The 16747-nt window shown below is 50.9% G+C and overlaps 1 protein-coding gene across 21 annotated transcripts in view; it reads right to left on the bottom strand.

The window, feature by feature from the left end:
* Positions 1-139: 139 nt before the first annotated feature.
* JAKMIP3 (Janus kinase and microtubule interacting protein 3) overlaps positions 140-16747 on the bottom strand; it is a 58344-nt gene continuing 41736 nt past the window's right edge. For 5 of the 21 annotated variants that reach the window (XM_004942364.4, XM_004942366.4, XM_004942372.4 and 2 more), the window contains 14 exons: positions 16595-16723; positions 15485-15568; positions 14871-14933; positions 14680-14778; positions 14333-14431; positions 14186-14245; positions 12809-12874; positions 12308-12376; positions 12137-12214; positions 10084-10287; positions 9704-9769; positions 8756-8797; positions 7123-8312; positions 140-1762 (listed from right to left, as the gene is read on the bottom strand). In XM_004942364.4, the coding sequence (XP_004942421.1) occupies positions 8166-8312; positions 8756-8797; positions 9704-9769; positions 10084-10287; positions 12137-12214; positions 12308-12376; positions 12809-12874; positions 14186-14245; positions 14333-14431; positions 14680-14778; positions 14871-14933; positions 15485-15568; positions 16595-16723 (1206 nt within the window). In that variant the 3' untranslated portion in view covers positions 140-1762; positions 7123-8165. Of the gene's footprint in view, positions 1763-7122; positions 8313-8755; positions 8829-9703; positions 9770-10083; positions 10288-12136; positions 12215-12307; positions 12377-12808; positions 12959-14185; positions 14246-14332; positions 14432-14679; positions 14779-14870; positions 14934-15484; positions 15569-16594; positions 16724-16747 lie in introns of those variants that run through there. The other 16 variants (XM_426548.7, XM_015289016.3, XM_025151890.3 and 13 more) reach the window with 10 other exon arrangements.

Genomic DNA, 16747 nt, shown 5'->3' with positions numbered 1-16747 from the left:
GCGGGTGCGGGTTTTGTTCCGGGTATCACCGATGGTTCAGGTGGAACTTCAGCTGTTTGAAATTAGGGCACAATGGAGCGAAGTGCCCGTGAGTAACGCGAGGCTCCCACCTGCGGCCGGGAGAAACAATTCACCGATGTCGAAGTTTAAAACAGCTCTTTTTATTAAAAGTTTACAATAATTTATGTATTTTACAAATGAATAGAAAGTCTCTTGATATATAGCATATGAATCACGATACAAAAATATGTGTAAAATTCTGTAACTGACCGGTGCAGCCCCTTGGGCCCAGCAGTCACTGCCTCAGCACCCACCCGACGTTCTGTACTCGGGACGTGGCTGTGGGAGGTTACAGAGCAGAGCACAGCGGCCGGGGGGAACCGTTTCCTCCGGTTTGCATCAGTGTTCAGCGTTCCTTTTGAGCAAACATACCGTGCATCGGCGCAGGCTGTGCTGCACGGATTCACAACACGGATTCCTGAGCCCGTGGGTGCCGGTGGCTCTGCTCAGGAGCTGCGTAAGGCACTCGGGGATGCGCTGAAAGCTATGGATGCCGTTGGAGCGCAGCACTCGCTGACGGCCGCGCTCCTGCAGCCGGGTGAGCTGAGATCCGAGCGGCTCTTAGTTCAGCTGTGGTTGCATCAGTCCGGCCCAGGCTGTGCCTCTGCCCGGTGCTGCAGTACCTGAACTGGGAGCACCTGTGACTCCTTTGGCATTCCTTCAGAAGCTCCCCGTGCCGCAGGTAACTCATTACATGTTCTTTCCAAACTCCGGTAGGTGAAATAAGGCTGCCATAGCAGAGCAGCAGTGAGCAGGCAATGCATTCAGTGTGTGCCCCTCCGCCCTGTTTGGAAGAGGGCTGGGGCTGCCCAGAGCCCCTCAGCCCCCAGGACTGAGCCCCAAGCATCCCCAAGCCGAGCACAGAGGGCTTTGTTGAGCTCAGCAGCACATCTGTGTCGCTGTCCTTCTGTGCCTTTAGACAGAAGAAGCTATTTTTAAAACATTCTTTGAGCCATTTTTTTCTTTCCTATGTACATAACTTTTTACACATAAATATTAACATCTACATAAGCATAATCCCTTATATACATGTGGACCTGTCCTGTACAGCTTTCTTACTAAAGAAAACACCGTAAGGAAGTCTAACCGAGAGCTGGACCCTGCGCAGCACACACACACAGCTGGGGTCTGAGTTACGGGGGAACTCAGTTTGGAGGCATTTCTCTGCCCCACGCTGCCCCCCCGGTGGGATTAAGGCATTCTGCAGATGCCAGCAGAGCACATCCCAGGCCTTCCTGGCTTGCAGTATCTCCACGAGGGCCCGCAGTGTGCCACACACAGCTCTGTGCAGGCACTCCCGTGTAACTGAGTGCATTAAGACATTGCGTTTAAGTGGAACTCAAAATGGACGTTTGGGATTTGGCTTCTTTGTGCATAAAGATGCTCATCTGAGCCGCCCCAACATAGGTGCTTGTATGGGGTGGAGCTGGGATTGGGTACATGACTCCTGTTGGATAATTATACGCTGATAGTGAGGTCCGTAACCTTTGATTCACGTTTTGTCCCATTACTTCAGCACTGAGGGAACACTCTTCTGAACAATTTGCGCTGTTCTGTTCTGCTGTCGGCCCCCCCGCTGCTCCCTGCCCAGTGTGGAATGGAGGGCTGCTGTACCAACACCACGGTTTTTGAAGTTTGTTATCAATGGATTCACTTCTCAGCTTTCTAAACCTGACGTGGGTTGCAGAAGCAGTGCGGGTACCTATGGGATAAACAAACACAGGGGTGAAGCACAGCGAGAGGCCCCTCCTGCAGCGATGCTGATCCCAAACACTGCAGCAGTTCTGGGGAACCCCTTCCACACTGCGGGGTGTAACTGCTCTGGCAGCACATGCACCTGTGTGAAGGAGGGCTGCAGGAGCAGCCATGCAGGGCTGAAACAAACTGCTTTGAGAACACAGAGCCAGTGTTAGCGTGGCTCCTGGACAGGAGGATTCAGCACTGGCAAAGCCTTTTGTTTATTTGGTAGCACATGGTGCTCATCTGTACTACACCTGCATATAACTGCCATGCAACTGCGCAATGGTGTTTAATTGCTTAATGATGTTTAATTGCTTTTTAAGAAGACAAATCTATTAGCTAACAGCTGTAATTGTACATAAACTGCATGGAGCTATTTCTAAGTAAGGCAAGAAATGTTGGGTGGTGTATTTGCAGCTGTTGGAATTCCACAGCTACTCTATCGGAGCAATGATTGCAGGCTGGGCAGGCTGTGCTGGTCTGGCAGGGGTGAGCGGTGCAGCCCCCACCTCCATGGCTGTCACAGCACTGTCATCTCCTTCACATCCCTCTAACAGTCCTCCTGTCAATTTGTGGCACCCCCAGGGCTTTTCCTGCTTGTTACAAGAATGAAGCCAGCCACTGGGACAGCCCTACTTTAGCAAAAGCCAAAGACAGAACAAATTTGCCTACATCTGCCTCTGCAGATCTTTGTAACAAAGCCATCACAGGTCTGAGCTCCTCGGACAGGTTCTTTTCCTGGCGGAGGTTTGTCTGGGAGCTCTAATTGCCCAGTGGGGCAGACACATCCCCACACATCGCTGCACATCACCCACATTGCTGCACAGGGCAGCCCATGCAGTGTCATGCCTCCTGCCGTGCACTGCCCTGCGCGCTCTGTGCCCACTCACACCACGGCCTGCTCCAGCCCCGCACCTCGCTCAGCTCCAGCCTCCTCTCCTGCCCCCCCAGGAGCTGACTGTCACTGCTGGGACTAACTGGGGGAATCCTGTGCTGTGGGCTGGGTGCAGACACGTCTCTATCCTTAGGAAGCCAGGCTGAGAAGCAGGAGCTGGGCAACAGCACCTTAAACTTAAGCCAGGTCAAAGCGTCGTTCTTCTCACTCTTCAGAATTGTCATTCTCTGCAGTATATCTCAGAAGAAAACCTTTCTGCAGCTCTGTCTATGCACACCATAGTGGTGCTGGCAGGGACACACCAGTCCCTCACCGAGACACCGTCGGGCAGCTGGACCTCCTCTTCAGGCCCATCCCATGAGATCTTTACAAATGAAGAGGAAGAACTCACAACATCCTGGGACTGACAGCACCGTGACTGACACAAATGAGGTTAAATCCAGCTAATTTGTGTGTATACTCAAAATTCCATTCCTCAGACAATAGTTAAGGGCTGTGCTGTGCCTCTCAGCCCCATCAAAGTGAAGGGACACAAACCCACACGTCCCCAGCTCACTCACAGTTTATTCTTGGGACTTTGACTGAATGAAACATGAAAGATTGATAAAGATGAGTTTATTTTAGCTGGTCAGTTTCCCTTGTTTCCTCCCTAACAGAGGAGGAGGAATCCTTCCCTGTCTGGAAGATACAGTCATGACATGAGAGTAAACCAAGGAGAGAATGCTCATGGAAAGACCTCATGGAAATGAGCTCTGCAGTGCTGCAGCCCTCCTGAAGGTGAATGATAAAAAGGGCAAAGTTTGTTTTAAAAGAAGTGCTCCATGGATCATACTTCTACAGTGCACATCTCAGCTTTTGTGCCAAGTTAGGGCTGAACGGGTACCTCGATTGCAGTTACTGCCTCGTTGGTTTTGGGGAACAAAACATTACATTGCTAACATTATACCCACGTGAAAACAGTTGTCACTGCAGAGTGTCTAACCCATGCAGCAGGTCAGGACACGGGCAGCCTGAGCAGAAAGTTCTCTGTGACACTGCTCCAAACCTCAGCTCTGTGCAGGATGCTGCAGTTTGGGTGAGCAGAGCACACTGTCCTGCCCTGTGGATGGGAACCAGCAGACACTGCTGCCGAAATGCAGCAGCTGTGGGAAGGTCCGACAGATGTGAGGGCCCTTTTAAATGTTAATCAAGGGATTTAATCCCACATTTATGCGAGCTCACAGATCAGACTTTGACTCTTCCCACTAAAGCACAGACCCCGAGTTGAGGGGGAGGGCCCTGCAGGAACTGCCACCGTGGCACAGAGGGATCAGAGACAGCTCTGCTCCTTACAGCAAACATGAGGACACTTGTATGAATTAATTGTGTGCCCCATATCAAGCACCACACCACCAAACAGGGCTCTGCACATCAGACCCGTGCTTTGGCCATTTTGATGACTTCCATCCTTTCACTGAGCTCTCCTGGAAGAATGCATGATGAGCACACAGCTCTGCTCCTATTCACTTCTGGGTCTGGAGCTGTTGTGCTCCCGAACCTCAGAGGAAAACTCGATCAAACAAACCCTGTGCTGTTCAAACGTGACAGAAGCACCGTGCTCAGGCACCGAGAAAGAGAGCCAAAGTGTATCTGTTCATCTTACTGTAATGGTTGGCTGCAAGCTGACCTTCACAGCAATACAAGCCAGTAGAACTATTTTTCCAGCAATGTTAATACTAAGCATTTATCTGTTTGGGGGGTCCTACTTCATTACAGAAACATTGTTCTCTGCTTATCATTTTAAGTGGCTGCATTTTGTAACAGTATTTGATGGAGAAGGACACAATGCCATTGTCTTGTCTGGGTTTGTGTCCAATTTATTGCAACAAATCAGTCCTGCGTGAAGTCCTTCCGTCGCTCTGGAATGGCATCTCAGATAACCACCATAAAGCAGACATTCTGCTTACAAGGAAAACCTCATCAGGTCTGCTCCACATTGTTTTCTGGTGGAATTCACTGAACAGTAATTTGCAGCCTTTTACTTTTACTTCATGAACTGAAATCTCTCCATGATCAGACCTCCAATCCGCGCTGTGCTCAAGCACCAGTGACGGCGTTATTCCTGCCCGAGGACCTCCACCTCACCTCGTCTCCAGACACTGCAAATTCAGACTGACACTGTCATTTCTATGTATTTCTGTGTATTTCAGCCTGTATCAGCCCCTGAAATATTAAAGCAGAAAAACGGCGCAACAAGGCGCTCCACACTTTTCTGTATGTTGGTTATTATTAGCCTGCAGAAAACCCCTTTGTTAATATTGAGCCACATTCTGCTCTTTACTGGGACCAATTACACAGGATTTACATCACAGTAAACACGAGCAGACTTTGAGCCTTTTGCTTTATATGCTCCCATTCATCCCACTGGGGGGGCTTCCTGAAGTCTTGAATTTCCCCTATTTGGCTCATGCTAAACAAAGATGTTTTGAGTCCTCCTGCACAGCAAAGACTTCCCAATTAGTATTCTAATAACGTAGCTCATTAACCTTGTCTCCATACGAGGCAAGCCTTTTACAGCCCCTTTAAAAATGAATGGAAATATACAGGATGTGGCTGATGGAACGATAAAGCAAAATGTAAGCTCTAGTAGCTCATCATCTCTCCTGTGGGTCGTTTCTGCAAAAACGTGCTGCTGACCTTAAAAAAAAGTCTCTTCTGATAACTGAAACACACCAATAAAAAGTGCAATTTGGTTATACAACCGATAAATAAAGTGATGTAGAGAAAAGTGATTATCTACCAAAGGAACAGGATAGCGTGGACAGATCCAGCAGTGGTGTAAAAGAAGGTGACCCAACGGGACAGCTGTCAGCAGAATGCTGCCCGCCAGCTTCACTGCTGGGCAGTGTGAAGGCACCCAGAGGTGCCACGGGGAGATAAAAGGATCGGGTGCTGAAGATCTTAATTTGGTGTTTGCAATTGCTCTAGTGCCTACAGTAGGAAAGAAGGCTGAATAATCTTTGTTAAAAATGGTATGTCCACTCCTAAAGTAAATTTATACTGCAGTGAGAAATGTAAGGGCTGGAGGAGCTGGGTCACTGTCTGGGATTGCTGTCCACCGTGAGCCTGAGGGCGGTTCACTGCTGGTCAGAATCAGGGGGGTCAGGAGGAGGCACCCCCCCACACTCCTGCAGTGCAGTCCTGTGCGCCATGTGTGCTAAGTGGCAGCGGCACCCACCTCGTAGGCTGAGGTCTGCTTTCCAGCCTTCTGTCACTGACAAATGTACGTCAACACCTAACATTTTCAATACCTATTTAAGTTTGAACTAATTCAAGTAATAAATTACTATCTTGTACTATCAGTAGGAAACCTTTGCAGTCGTGAATCTGGACTGCTGCCAGGTGTGATCCTGCCCCCAGAGGGAACGCCTCCTTATGAGGGCAGACACAGTAACCATCTTTGTCATTCTTTGCGATCTGTGCCTCCCTTCAGGGCCATTTCACATCAGGTCCGGCTCCGAAGGGAGCTGTGCGGGGAGCCTGCGGGCAGCAGGGAGCGGGGAGCAGGGAAACTGTGCTGTGAGCCCCAGCAGCGTCGTGTGCGCCTCCGAGGGACGGGGCTCCCCTGCAGGCAGGGCCTGAGGCCACGAGGCCTGCTGGCCAAGGACAGAGCACAGCTCCGGTCGGCGCTGAAGGCCAGCTGTGCTCCGAGTGAGTTCTCAGGGCAATGCGCCCTTATTAAACTCAGATCACTGGGAAAAAAATACAGGTTTGGGGGCGCTCAAACCCTTCTATCAACATAAAAACTAACGGCCTTTGAGGCTAACCGGGCGCCGTGAGCCCGGCGGCGCGCTGCTGCCCCCTACCGGCAGCAGCACGCAGCGCCGCCATCGCCTCCGCGCCGCCCGGAAGTCGGTGCCGAGCAGCCCCGGAAGTCGCGGGGCCCTGCTGCCCGCAGCCGCTCTCTGTGCTGCAGCGCCCCCTCGCCGCGCGGAGGACGGGAAGGCGGAGCTCCGTGAGCGGGGAGTTTGGGGCGGCACCGTTTGGGGTCAATCATTTGTGATGCTGCGCACGCGGGCGCTGCGTGTCCGGCAGGCAGGGCAGGCGGGAGCCCTCGCAGAGCAGCACAGCAGCAGCCTGCAGCTCCTTCAGGGCTGACGTGTTCCAACTAATCCTGATAGACTTTGCTTTTGGGAGCGACCACTGATTTGAAGCAAACAAACAAACAAAAAAAAAACCCTATTCTCATACTGAAATCCTGTGCCTCAGTTATGGACTAAAGCAAGACAGATAAATAAGTAATTCACATAAAGACCTTGGGCGATTCAATTTTTTCTCTGCGCGGTTATCATGAGCGAGTCAGGCTGATAGCCACGCAGTTACGAAGGAGGTAATGCAGCACACGTAATCGCAGACTAAACCAGCTGTTAGCGATCCGCCCGCCTTACCTGCCGGAGCTCTTTGGCTTCGCGCTCCTCCTGCTGTGCCCCGGGACGGGCAGAGCTGCTCCCTGCAGCCCGTGCTGCTGGGGCTCCAGGAACAGCGGGCGGCTCCTGCCATCCACCAGCAGGTCCGCATTGGCACACTCCAATCGGCTCCAGTTCCCTTTTGGCAAAGTATTGGTGGGGCTCCTCTGGGGTTCTTCCTCCTCCACCCATTGCTATAGAAGATTCCCTTTCCTGGCTCCGAAGAAAGGGCCACACGCTCTGCATATCTCCATTCCTTGTGCCACCTGTCACACCGCTGCGATCAGGGATGATGTGTTTCCAGGTTCACTCTTTTTCAAGTTGAACTTTTCAGTGGACGATGCTGAGCCTTTTAGCATCACCCAGGAATGGCAAACTTTAAACCAGCGTGCCAGTTCTGCCACGGTGCTGTGCAGCACGGCCTGCTGAAAACTCACAGCCAAGTACAATCTCGTGTCCTGAAGGGTTCAAACAGAGCGCTGTGCCTTTCCCCTAATACCCGGCTTGTGGGGTACTCAGCAAACCACCGGTCCTGCGCTATGGTAAAAGCCTTGGAGCACAGTGCACTCTCGTGGCTCACATTTACCTTCTCAGCTGTTATTCACCTGGAACTCTCTCTATAAATTCCTTTCAGGACAGATTGGTAAATAACTATGAATCACGAATATAAATGACTGACATATAAAACAGGACATAGTCACTTCCACAGAGAAGCAATTCTCCACCTGCTTAGCAGGGAACTAAAATACATTCAGTTTATCTGAATTAGTATGCTGCTGCTTAGGTAGAGCTGAGTTATTTCAAGCAGCAGAGCGAGGACCTCCACCGAAAGTTAGTCCAAGCAGCTGAGGCAGGGCTCCTGGGGAGAAGCCCAGAACTGTTAATAGAGGGAGGGGTTTTTTGGCTTTCTTCTTTGTCAGCTTAGTCCCAGCTTTTGAAAATGCGTGGTCAGAGGTGTTGGCGGTGCAGACCCCGCCTGGGCAGAAGTTCCCACACAGCCTGGGTTCATCTTCAGTCTGAAAGGGTCACAAAGGTTCGCTCCTCCATCTCCAGCAGCAAAATACAAGATATATTTGGGTTTCTTGACGTTGCAGTGTCTCTTTTTCTGTCTTGACAACCAAAGCCATCTTCCAGTTAGTAACAGTAGAAGAAACTCCAGCTTCAGCAGCAGGCTGAAACAAGAAAAATATATTAAAACATCGATCAAAGAGAAGTAAATTCATTCATAAATAACATGCACAATAATTCCCTAAGGTTTGTATTTGTATACATCTGTTTGAATTATACAACAAATAAAGAATTTCTGTCATATCCCATTGACTTCCATGAGTAACAGAGACCGTTCCTTCCAGTGCCGCCCACGGCCAACGTGGCAATCTCTGCCACCTCTCCAGGCACAAACGGGTCAGCCTTTTTCCTCCTATTCACATGAGATAAAGGGTAATCCCAGCAACACCCCGGGCACACACTGCTTCCAGGCTTCGGGGACCTCCATTCTGGGGAGACGTGGGCGGCTCTGGAGAGTGCATGGACACAGCCAAGGCAGCCTGTGCAGCACTGCGGGCTCTGTGCCACGTGGGAAGAGCAGGGGACCCAGCACAGGGCAAGAGCTTACCTTCTGCATTTGGCCTGGAGGGCTATGACCAAAGAATGAAAGCTAGAGAGAAAAATAAAAACAAAAATAAAAACTGAAAAGGGGAGGGAAAAGAGGAAAAAATGGAAGAGAAGAAAGAGAGTAAGATTTTACAGTGTGTTTAGCTGAGAATAAGCCATGGTTACAGACAGAGTGCAACAGATCTTTGTGTTGGGAAGCAATACTGACTGCGGGGTGACCCCAGAGCCGGCAGCTCTGCTCAGCTCAGGCGGTTACCTGCATCCCTTGGGGCATGGAGAACTACGGCCCAGCTGCAGCCTGGGGCGGGCGGGCAGGGAGATCAGCAGCCGAGGGCTTCTCATACTTCAGAAGTGTGCACTGTTAAGGTTGGAGCCTGATTTTGGGCAAGGGTTCAGCTCAACAGCTATTCTGCCTGTGGTAAGGGGACACTTAAGCTGGGCATAAGGAAGAAGTGTATTACAGTGAGGGTGGTGAGGCACTGCATGGGCTGCCCAGAGAGGCGGGGGTGGTCCCTGCAGACAGCCCAGGGCAGGGGATGGGCTCTGGGCGCTGATGGAGCTGTGGGTGTCACTGCTCACTGCAGATGGTCCTCACAGGTCCTTTCCAACTCAAATGATTCTAAAACTCAATGATTCTACAGTTCTAGGATTCTACAAGTTCCCTCCTGGCGCTTGCCCTAGGAATGGATGATTTCACAGGAGGGTCGTGGTAGGGCACAGTTCGAGTTCTGGTTTGTCCAGCACTGAAGCTGTAGGAGGAGCGGTGCCGGGCACACGGGGGCTGCCTCTGTGTGAGATCAGGTGGGAGCTTTGGGCACAGGGAGAGAACTGTGAGAAGGTAATTTATGCACAACATCAGTTTTTATAGGATTATTTTCTTAGCAAGGATGGAATGAAAATGTGGACATACACACATCATGTATCAGCTGCTTCATCTGTGTTCCCTTACCTTTTCCTCTAACTCTTTTATTTGTCTTTTTTGGCCTTCAATTCTTTCTTCTAGCTCTTTAATTCTCTGTTCAATTTAAAATTTAAGAAAAATATATTAACCAACCAAACACAAACGTACCCAGAAGATGTATTATTTTCAGGGATATGCCTCTTCTAAAAAACAAACGTGTTTGAAGCTGTAGATGAGTCCCCTATTGGTGCAGCGTCACGCACCACGTGTGACAAACCCATGAAGGCCAGAATGCCAATTCAAAGGATGCTCTGAGGCAAACCAAACCTGGCTCCAACACCAGGGACCCCCGGCGCAGCCCTGCAGGGGTGGCACGGATCTCACCGTGCCCCTGCCCTGCGTGCTGCCTGCCCACTGCAGGCACATACCTGCTGGGCATGCTGGACGAGCTCCATGCGCTCGCGCAGGATTTGGGCATCCCTCTCCCGCAGCTCGCTCATCACCTGGCGCTTCCACTGCTCTACTGCACTCTTCAGTTTCTCTTTCTCCTCTTCTGAAAGAAGTTCGGAAATTTTGGCTCCAGCTTCTTGCTGCAGGGCATCATAGAGCATGGCTTCTAATTCCAGAATTTGCTAATCAAAAATAATATATACGGCTGTCAGCTTAACGTGGTCATGGGTCACGGGAGGGTTTTGTGGGGAACGGGTCGTCCTTCCCCTGTGAGACAAGGGGAGGGCTGGAGGGCGGCGTGCTAAGTCCTGCCCAGGGCAGCACAGAGCTCAGGCACAGGGCAGTGCATTGGGAGCTGCAGGGCTGTGAGCGGTGCGGCTGCTGGGAGGGCCCCGTCCCTCAGTGTGCCACCCTAACAGGTGGGTGTCCGCTCCTGCTTTGCTGGAGTTGGCAGACAGCCACGCGGAGAGAGAGGGAAAAGACAAAGTAGTGTGGTTGGAACCTCTGGGCTGATTGAAACTGCCACAGGTGTCTGCTCTGGTAATTCAGCTGAATTCAAAACCAGCAATTTACTCCATCTGAGGTGGCTGTTGCTGTTTTCTTATTACGGCTTAGCAGAGTCAGGACAGAGCAACACTCGTACCTCCAAGAATAACAAGGAATGACACTTTGGAGCTGCAGACATGGGTGAGAGCGGCAGTAGTTGCTGTGTCTCTGCAGGGATGGTGGGATATACGAGAAGGTCCTCCTTCCACTTGTAGCAGTAACCCCAGCAAGCTGGCTGCCCATAAGTGCCCTAACAAAACCCCGCTGCTGGGAGCACGGTGCGCCTTTGGGCCCCACACCTTGCTTACACACCGTTACACCTCTCTGCTTAAATTGAGCTGTGAATAAAATGGAAAGAGCTGAGAAATTCACTGCCTTCGGGGCAGTTGTACTCTGTGTACAAAGCGTTTGTTGGAACCAAATCCTCAGCAGCAACCAAGGGAGTGAAAACTGCGAAAAGCGTGGCGGTTCCGGCTGCTAATCGGCTTGGCTGTGGCTGCGGGGAGATTAGCAGCAGCTCATCTTGGGGAGCACAAAGGGAACATGAATGCGGGATGAGTTACACAAATGAAAATGGCTTTTACCATTGGAATTGCAGGGAAGAGCAAAGCTTTCTGGCTGCTTTCAGCCCGCATTTGTGCTCATGAAGAAAGCCGCTGCGCTGCCTGAGAGTGTGGGGAAGTGCAGATAATCCTCAGCCAGTTCTGCACTTACTGAGACTCACTTCACTGTGCTCCTTCCTTCTGCTTGAGGGGCAGATAAGGAGCACCAAGCTGAGCATTTTGCCAAACCAGGCTTAAGTCGTCCACGCAGGGCTGGAGAGTGTACTGAAAGCTCTGCCAAGTGGTTTGACATCCGAGCAGATAATGGCTTTCCAAAAAAGAGGCGTATAAACCCATTGCTCCTCAGGAAGCATAACTGTCCTCGGGATTTAAGGGAAACCAAAAGAACAGGCTAAATCTATAGGTCAATGTACGCATTTATGTCTTTCCTGACTATATATTGTACTTTAACTGGAGGAAGTAGAATGGCTGAGGGCTGAAACGGCGTAGGATCCATCAGTGTGTGCAGTGAACCTCACCTAACAGCAGTCTCATCTCAAGTGTGCAGAGTCCCATAATATCTCCAGGTATTTTGGTGGCAGAGACCATAATCTAAGATCTAAGAAAAAGTCTAGGCTAAAATCTCTGTTTTATAAAGAAAAGTGCAGTCATTAACTACAGCCTCTGCTAAATTTAGATTTGAGTTTGATGACTTTACATTTAGGTCCTAATCCTGCAGGGACCACACGTACCCAAGGACCATCCATCCTTAAGGAGCTCGTTATGAGATCAGGGTGCAGAGGATTTGCTTAGCATTCCACCCATGCAGCCCTTGGGTCACTCCATGAGCAGCAGTGGCAGAAGCAGAGGGCATTTCTGGAGACAGCACAGCACACACCTTACAGAGGGGAAATGGACCCCGCTGGCACTGCCCGCTCCTCACCTTGTGCGCCTGGTCCAAGGACTGCTTCCTGAAGTCCAGCTCCTCATCCAGGTAGCCCTTCTGCTTGCTGAACAGCTCCTGGTGCACAGGGAGGTGCAATCAGTGCTGTGCCTGCCTTTCCTGCCTTCATGCAGTTCCACCCACCCCCTCCCCCCCACCTCGTTCCCATACCTTTTCGTTCTCCAGATCCAGCATCTTCTGCTGCAGTGCGGACTCGGTCACCTCGATCTGCTGGAGCCACTGTGCACACAAAGAGAGCAGGGCTGAGGCAGAGGCTGGGGCTGCCGGGGCACACAGCTGCAGGCAGCAGTCAGCCCTCACTGGAACTGCAGAGTGCATCCGTGCACTGCGAACATGCAGTTAGCCTCACCCATTGACAGGGGAAGGATGGAACCTACTGTGACACCTTCACTTCTATAAGAATTGGTGATGGAAAAAGGCACTCGTTCAAAGTTTGCCATTTGTCCTCCAACATTTTCCTAACTAAATAGCTCTTTTAAACAGACAGTTTGTGCACATGGCTCAAATGTTCTCTTTGTTCTAACAAGAACCCGTTCAGGTGTCGTGCCCCATAGGGAATCATGGCCTTTGGTGGACACCCTGGCTCATCCCCAGCACCTCCAGCAGCTGTTCTGAGCACCAGGGCTCACTGTGGGGCTCTGCAGCCGTTACCTTTTCAGCCAATGTGAGAACTGTCCTTGCTTGTATGACAACAACTTGCTCCTCGTTGGTCAGGTTCTGCACGAGATCAGAGCAGAATTACAACAAGTCCCGGCGCCTGGCAGGTAACCCAGCACTGGGCCACTGCTGTGTGAGATAGATCTGAAATTAAATGCATTCAAGCAACAGTAAACTAAGGCAAATAAGAATAGCATTGTAACACCGTGTTGCTGTAGGAACAGCTGTCATTAACTACTAACGCTGAGTGGTGATCACACGGGTGGGGAGTTGTTCTAAATCTCTGGCATTAAGAAAGAAGATGCAGACACCAGATCTCGTTTTTGTCCAGCAGGGAATAAAAGCAGCTGCACCACAGCAAAGCGAGCTCTGTGGGACGTGCTGTTAGGGAAGAGATGCGGTCCTTGGCTTTTCCTTGCATGCACAACAGGTGGGATTGCGGGCACAAGGCTGCAACAGCAGGGGTGGGAGGTGACCCCTGGGCATGGGACTAAGCTGCCATCACCGCTTCCAGTCCCGCGTGCACTAACAGATGAATAGGGGTTATCTTTCTGCCTTTCCCAGGGTCAGCCTCACTCACTGATGCTTGGGGTGATGTGTATGCTTTATCCCTCACACCCCAAAGATTTTAGGATTTGCCATGTTTCTGCCAATACAAGCATCATTAATTGCAGCAGCAGTAAATATCTCTAATTGCTTCAATGTCTTCTGATTCCTCCGCTATCTCCTGGCTCCAGGGCTGTGTGGAGGGGCAGAGGGTGGGTCTGAGCGGGGCAGTGAGAGGCGCTGTTCTGACTGCTCCAAGCAGAGGCACTGCCACGTGCCCCATGCACAGGGACACCCACCTGCAGCTGCAGTGCCTCTGCTACACCCGTGTGTGGGTGTCCATAAGATGTGTATGTGCACAATCACTTCACCTTGATGCAGGTGAAACACTTTCAAACTTACTGTTTGCTGCTGCTTCTCCTACTGCTGCTTTTACTTGTGTGATATCCTGCTCCCATTTTAATGGTTTTGGTGTTAGACAAAACTAAAACACACAGCTGTTAAAATGGAAATGTAAAGCAAAGGCAGAGAACAAACCAGGTGTGAGCAGCGGTGAGAAAAGAAACGAAGCACGAAAACCCAAACGTCAAAGCATTTTCTAAATCGTTCATTGGCAATTTAGAAGCAGTACTGTGCTATCGAGGTCCTGTGCAGCACTTGTAAGAAGGCAACCAGCAGAAGCCTTGACAGGCCGGGGAACTCGTAGCACCTTGCTCAGTGCCAGCACTGCAGGCAGCTTTGGCCATTGCAACCCAAGCAGCTTTGCTACACTGAACGTAAGGACAATGCATACCAAAGCATGCACAATGTATTAAAGGAACATACACTTACGGCGTTATCCCCTAAAATGTCCAATTTTTTCATCAGCTCTGCCACTACTATGTCCTAACAAGAGAGGAATGGAAAACCAGGCGTCAGAACAGCGTCAGGTCTGATTTAGAGAAAGGAGAGCCAGATGTGAGGATCCCTTACTGTGACACCTTCTGCCTCGCAGTAAACCTGGAGAGGGCTTTTCCCCTCCGTGAAGGGAACGTGGTGGAAGTTGATAGCAGGCGATCTTCTTTCTCTCTCCTGCAAGAACAGCGATTGTCTGATTACTGCACTGTTGTTACTGTTACGTGCACCAGGACTGCCCCTAGCAGCCGGGCAGAGCAGCCCTGCCACGGGCGCAGCGCCTGTGCTGAAAATAACCCGGGGCTCTTTTCTTCTCCTTAGCACTTTCACTGAGCGCTTTGTCTTACAGCAACACGGCAGACTGGGACGGGCCCAGCCGTGGTCACCGTGTGGGGCAGCAGCGCAGCCCTGCAGCACGAGCTCACCTCCAGCTCCAGGATCCTGAACTCCAGCAGCTCGTTCTGGTCTTTGACATCCTGCACGTCATGCTTCAGGCGAGCCTCCTCTGCTTCCATTTGTTTTATCTGTCCAAGAAAGCAATATGCGTTAGTGCCATTGTCTGCGTCCCGTAACCAATAGATGTTATTTGAATAATACCAGCAGAGGTGCTGGGCACCTTTTCCACAAGCTCCTGGTTCCTTCTGTACAGTGCTTGCTTCTCCTCAATCCACTTCATGTCCTGGGAAACACAAATGGTTGACGGTATGGGTGAAAACTGGCAGTGTTTGGCACAAGCACAGCAGCACGTGGTTCATTAAATCACACGTACAGAGAGGAATGGTGTTGCATAGGAAACTGCAACTCTGTCATTGCCTATGATGCAACAGAGCAACTTGTCCATCAAAAAATGGAAATTAAAAACTCTAATGACTAAAAAGAACTCTTTCAGGTTAAAAAAAGGTTTGCCTTCGCAGGGCTATGTCCAGCTATCCAGTTCCTGCTAAACTTTGGTCACACTGGATGCAAGGCAGGTTTGTGGACATGGGGAAGGCCGCCAGCAGCCTGCACCGGGCACTCCCTCCCATCCCCAGCTCTGACAGCTTCCCCATCTTATCCCTCCCTCAACAAAGCAAACTGTTACAGAGCTACAAGGAAAGCTGGTGATGAAAGCTTACTGTAATGCACGCAAACCAAACATTTCATCGGAGAATGGCCATCCCTCCCTCATGCTCCCCCTGCCCACCCCACACTGCGGCTGCCCCCGGGATGGGGGGGGCTGGGGGGCATTACCTGCCCCTGCTCCGCCAGGGCCTTTTCCAGGTCCTCTATCTGAGCCTGAGATCGGTGTATCTCTGCTTGGAGCTGCTCACGTGTCTGTAGGAGAGGAGGGAAAAACACCATAGAAATAAATAAGTAAATACAACTTTCTCTCAGAGCTGAAAGCTAACACAGATATGGAAAATGCGTAAAACATCAAATCCTTTTAACAGATCATTTAAAAAGCTCTACAGGAGGGTAAATTTAGGGCTAAGCACGCAGCATTGGTCATTCATTGTAAAACGAAGCCCACAGGATGGCATGACAACGTTAAGATTTCAGATAAACAGCATCCCGGTGGGGAGGTACTGCCATGGGAAAAGACACACGGCTTCTTACAGCTGACCACGGTAGGTGCAGCTGGCAGTCCTCCGTGCCCCAGAACGAGGTGGGTGACACCAGCAGGTAATGCAGCTGAAAGCAGAGCTTATCCCTTACTGGCTGTGTTCTCCCTTGCACTCTGTGCCCCAGCAGCTACATCACACACTGTGTCCTTGTTGCACTTGTAGAGCAGATTCCTCATGACCAGAATGTCTTACATCTGATAAGGAAATGCCACTCGAGGCGGTGGAGCCGCGTGGCTGTGTGAGCCAGGCAGACAGGCAGAGCTGCGCAGGGCACTTGGAAACCTCACTGAGAACGTGAATTTTGGGGCTACAACCTGTGTTATGAAGAATCACATAATCTGAATCCAGGGGAATTGAATAACAGGCATTATGTATTTAAGGTCACCCATAGTGGATTTTTATTGAAAGAGAGCTTAATTTTAAGGATTTCCCACACAAAAAAATCTGGCTGCATTTCTCTTAATCTGATCAGGAGGTGAAAACAGCAGAACACATTCACTGTGGCTGCCTCAGCAAGCAGTGTGGGCTGCAGTGGGCTGGGCAGGAGGGAGGGGGATAGGGTGGGGATGGGACCTCCCCATGGGACCCCCCACTGTGCGCCTGGAGTTGGGACCCCCACTCCTGCAGCCCAGCCGGGCGATGGAGGGCAGCTGACACCCTGCAGTGCGACGAGGTACAATGAGCACGGTGCACACAACAACAGCCCTTTAGTGCATGTAATATAAGCCATTTAGACCTTAACTTCTCGCTCTGCATCCAATGTTCCTCCGACCTGTTCCTGCAATAGGGCGTATGCGCGCTGCAGAGCCTGGTACTCCATCGTCAGCTGCCGGAACCGCAGCTCTGTCTCTTCTTTGGCCATGCCCTGAAATTGTTCAAACAAACCTGA

The sequence above is a fragment of the Gallus gallus genome, chromosome 6 (genome assembly GCF_016699485.2).
Source record: "Gallus gallus isolate bGalGal1 chromosome 6, bGalGal1.mat.broiler.GRCg7b, whole genome shotgun sequence".
NCBI classification, from domain to species: Eukaryota; Metazoa; Chordata; class Aves; order Galliformes; family Phasianidae; genus Gallus; species Gallus gallus.
The sequence above is the reverse complement of the archived record's forward strand: the minus strand, read 5'-3'. Positions and strand labels throughout refer to the sequence as shown.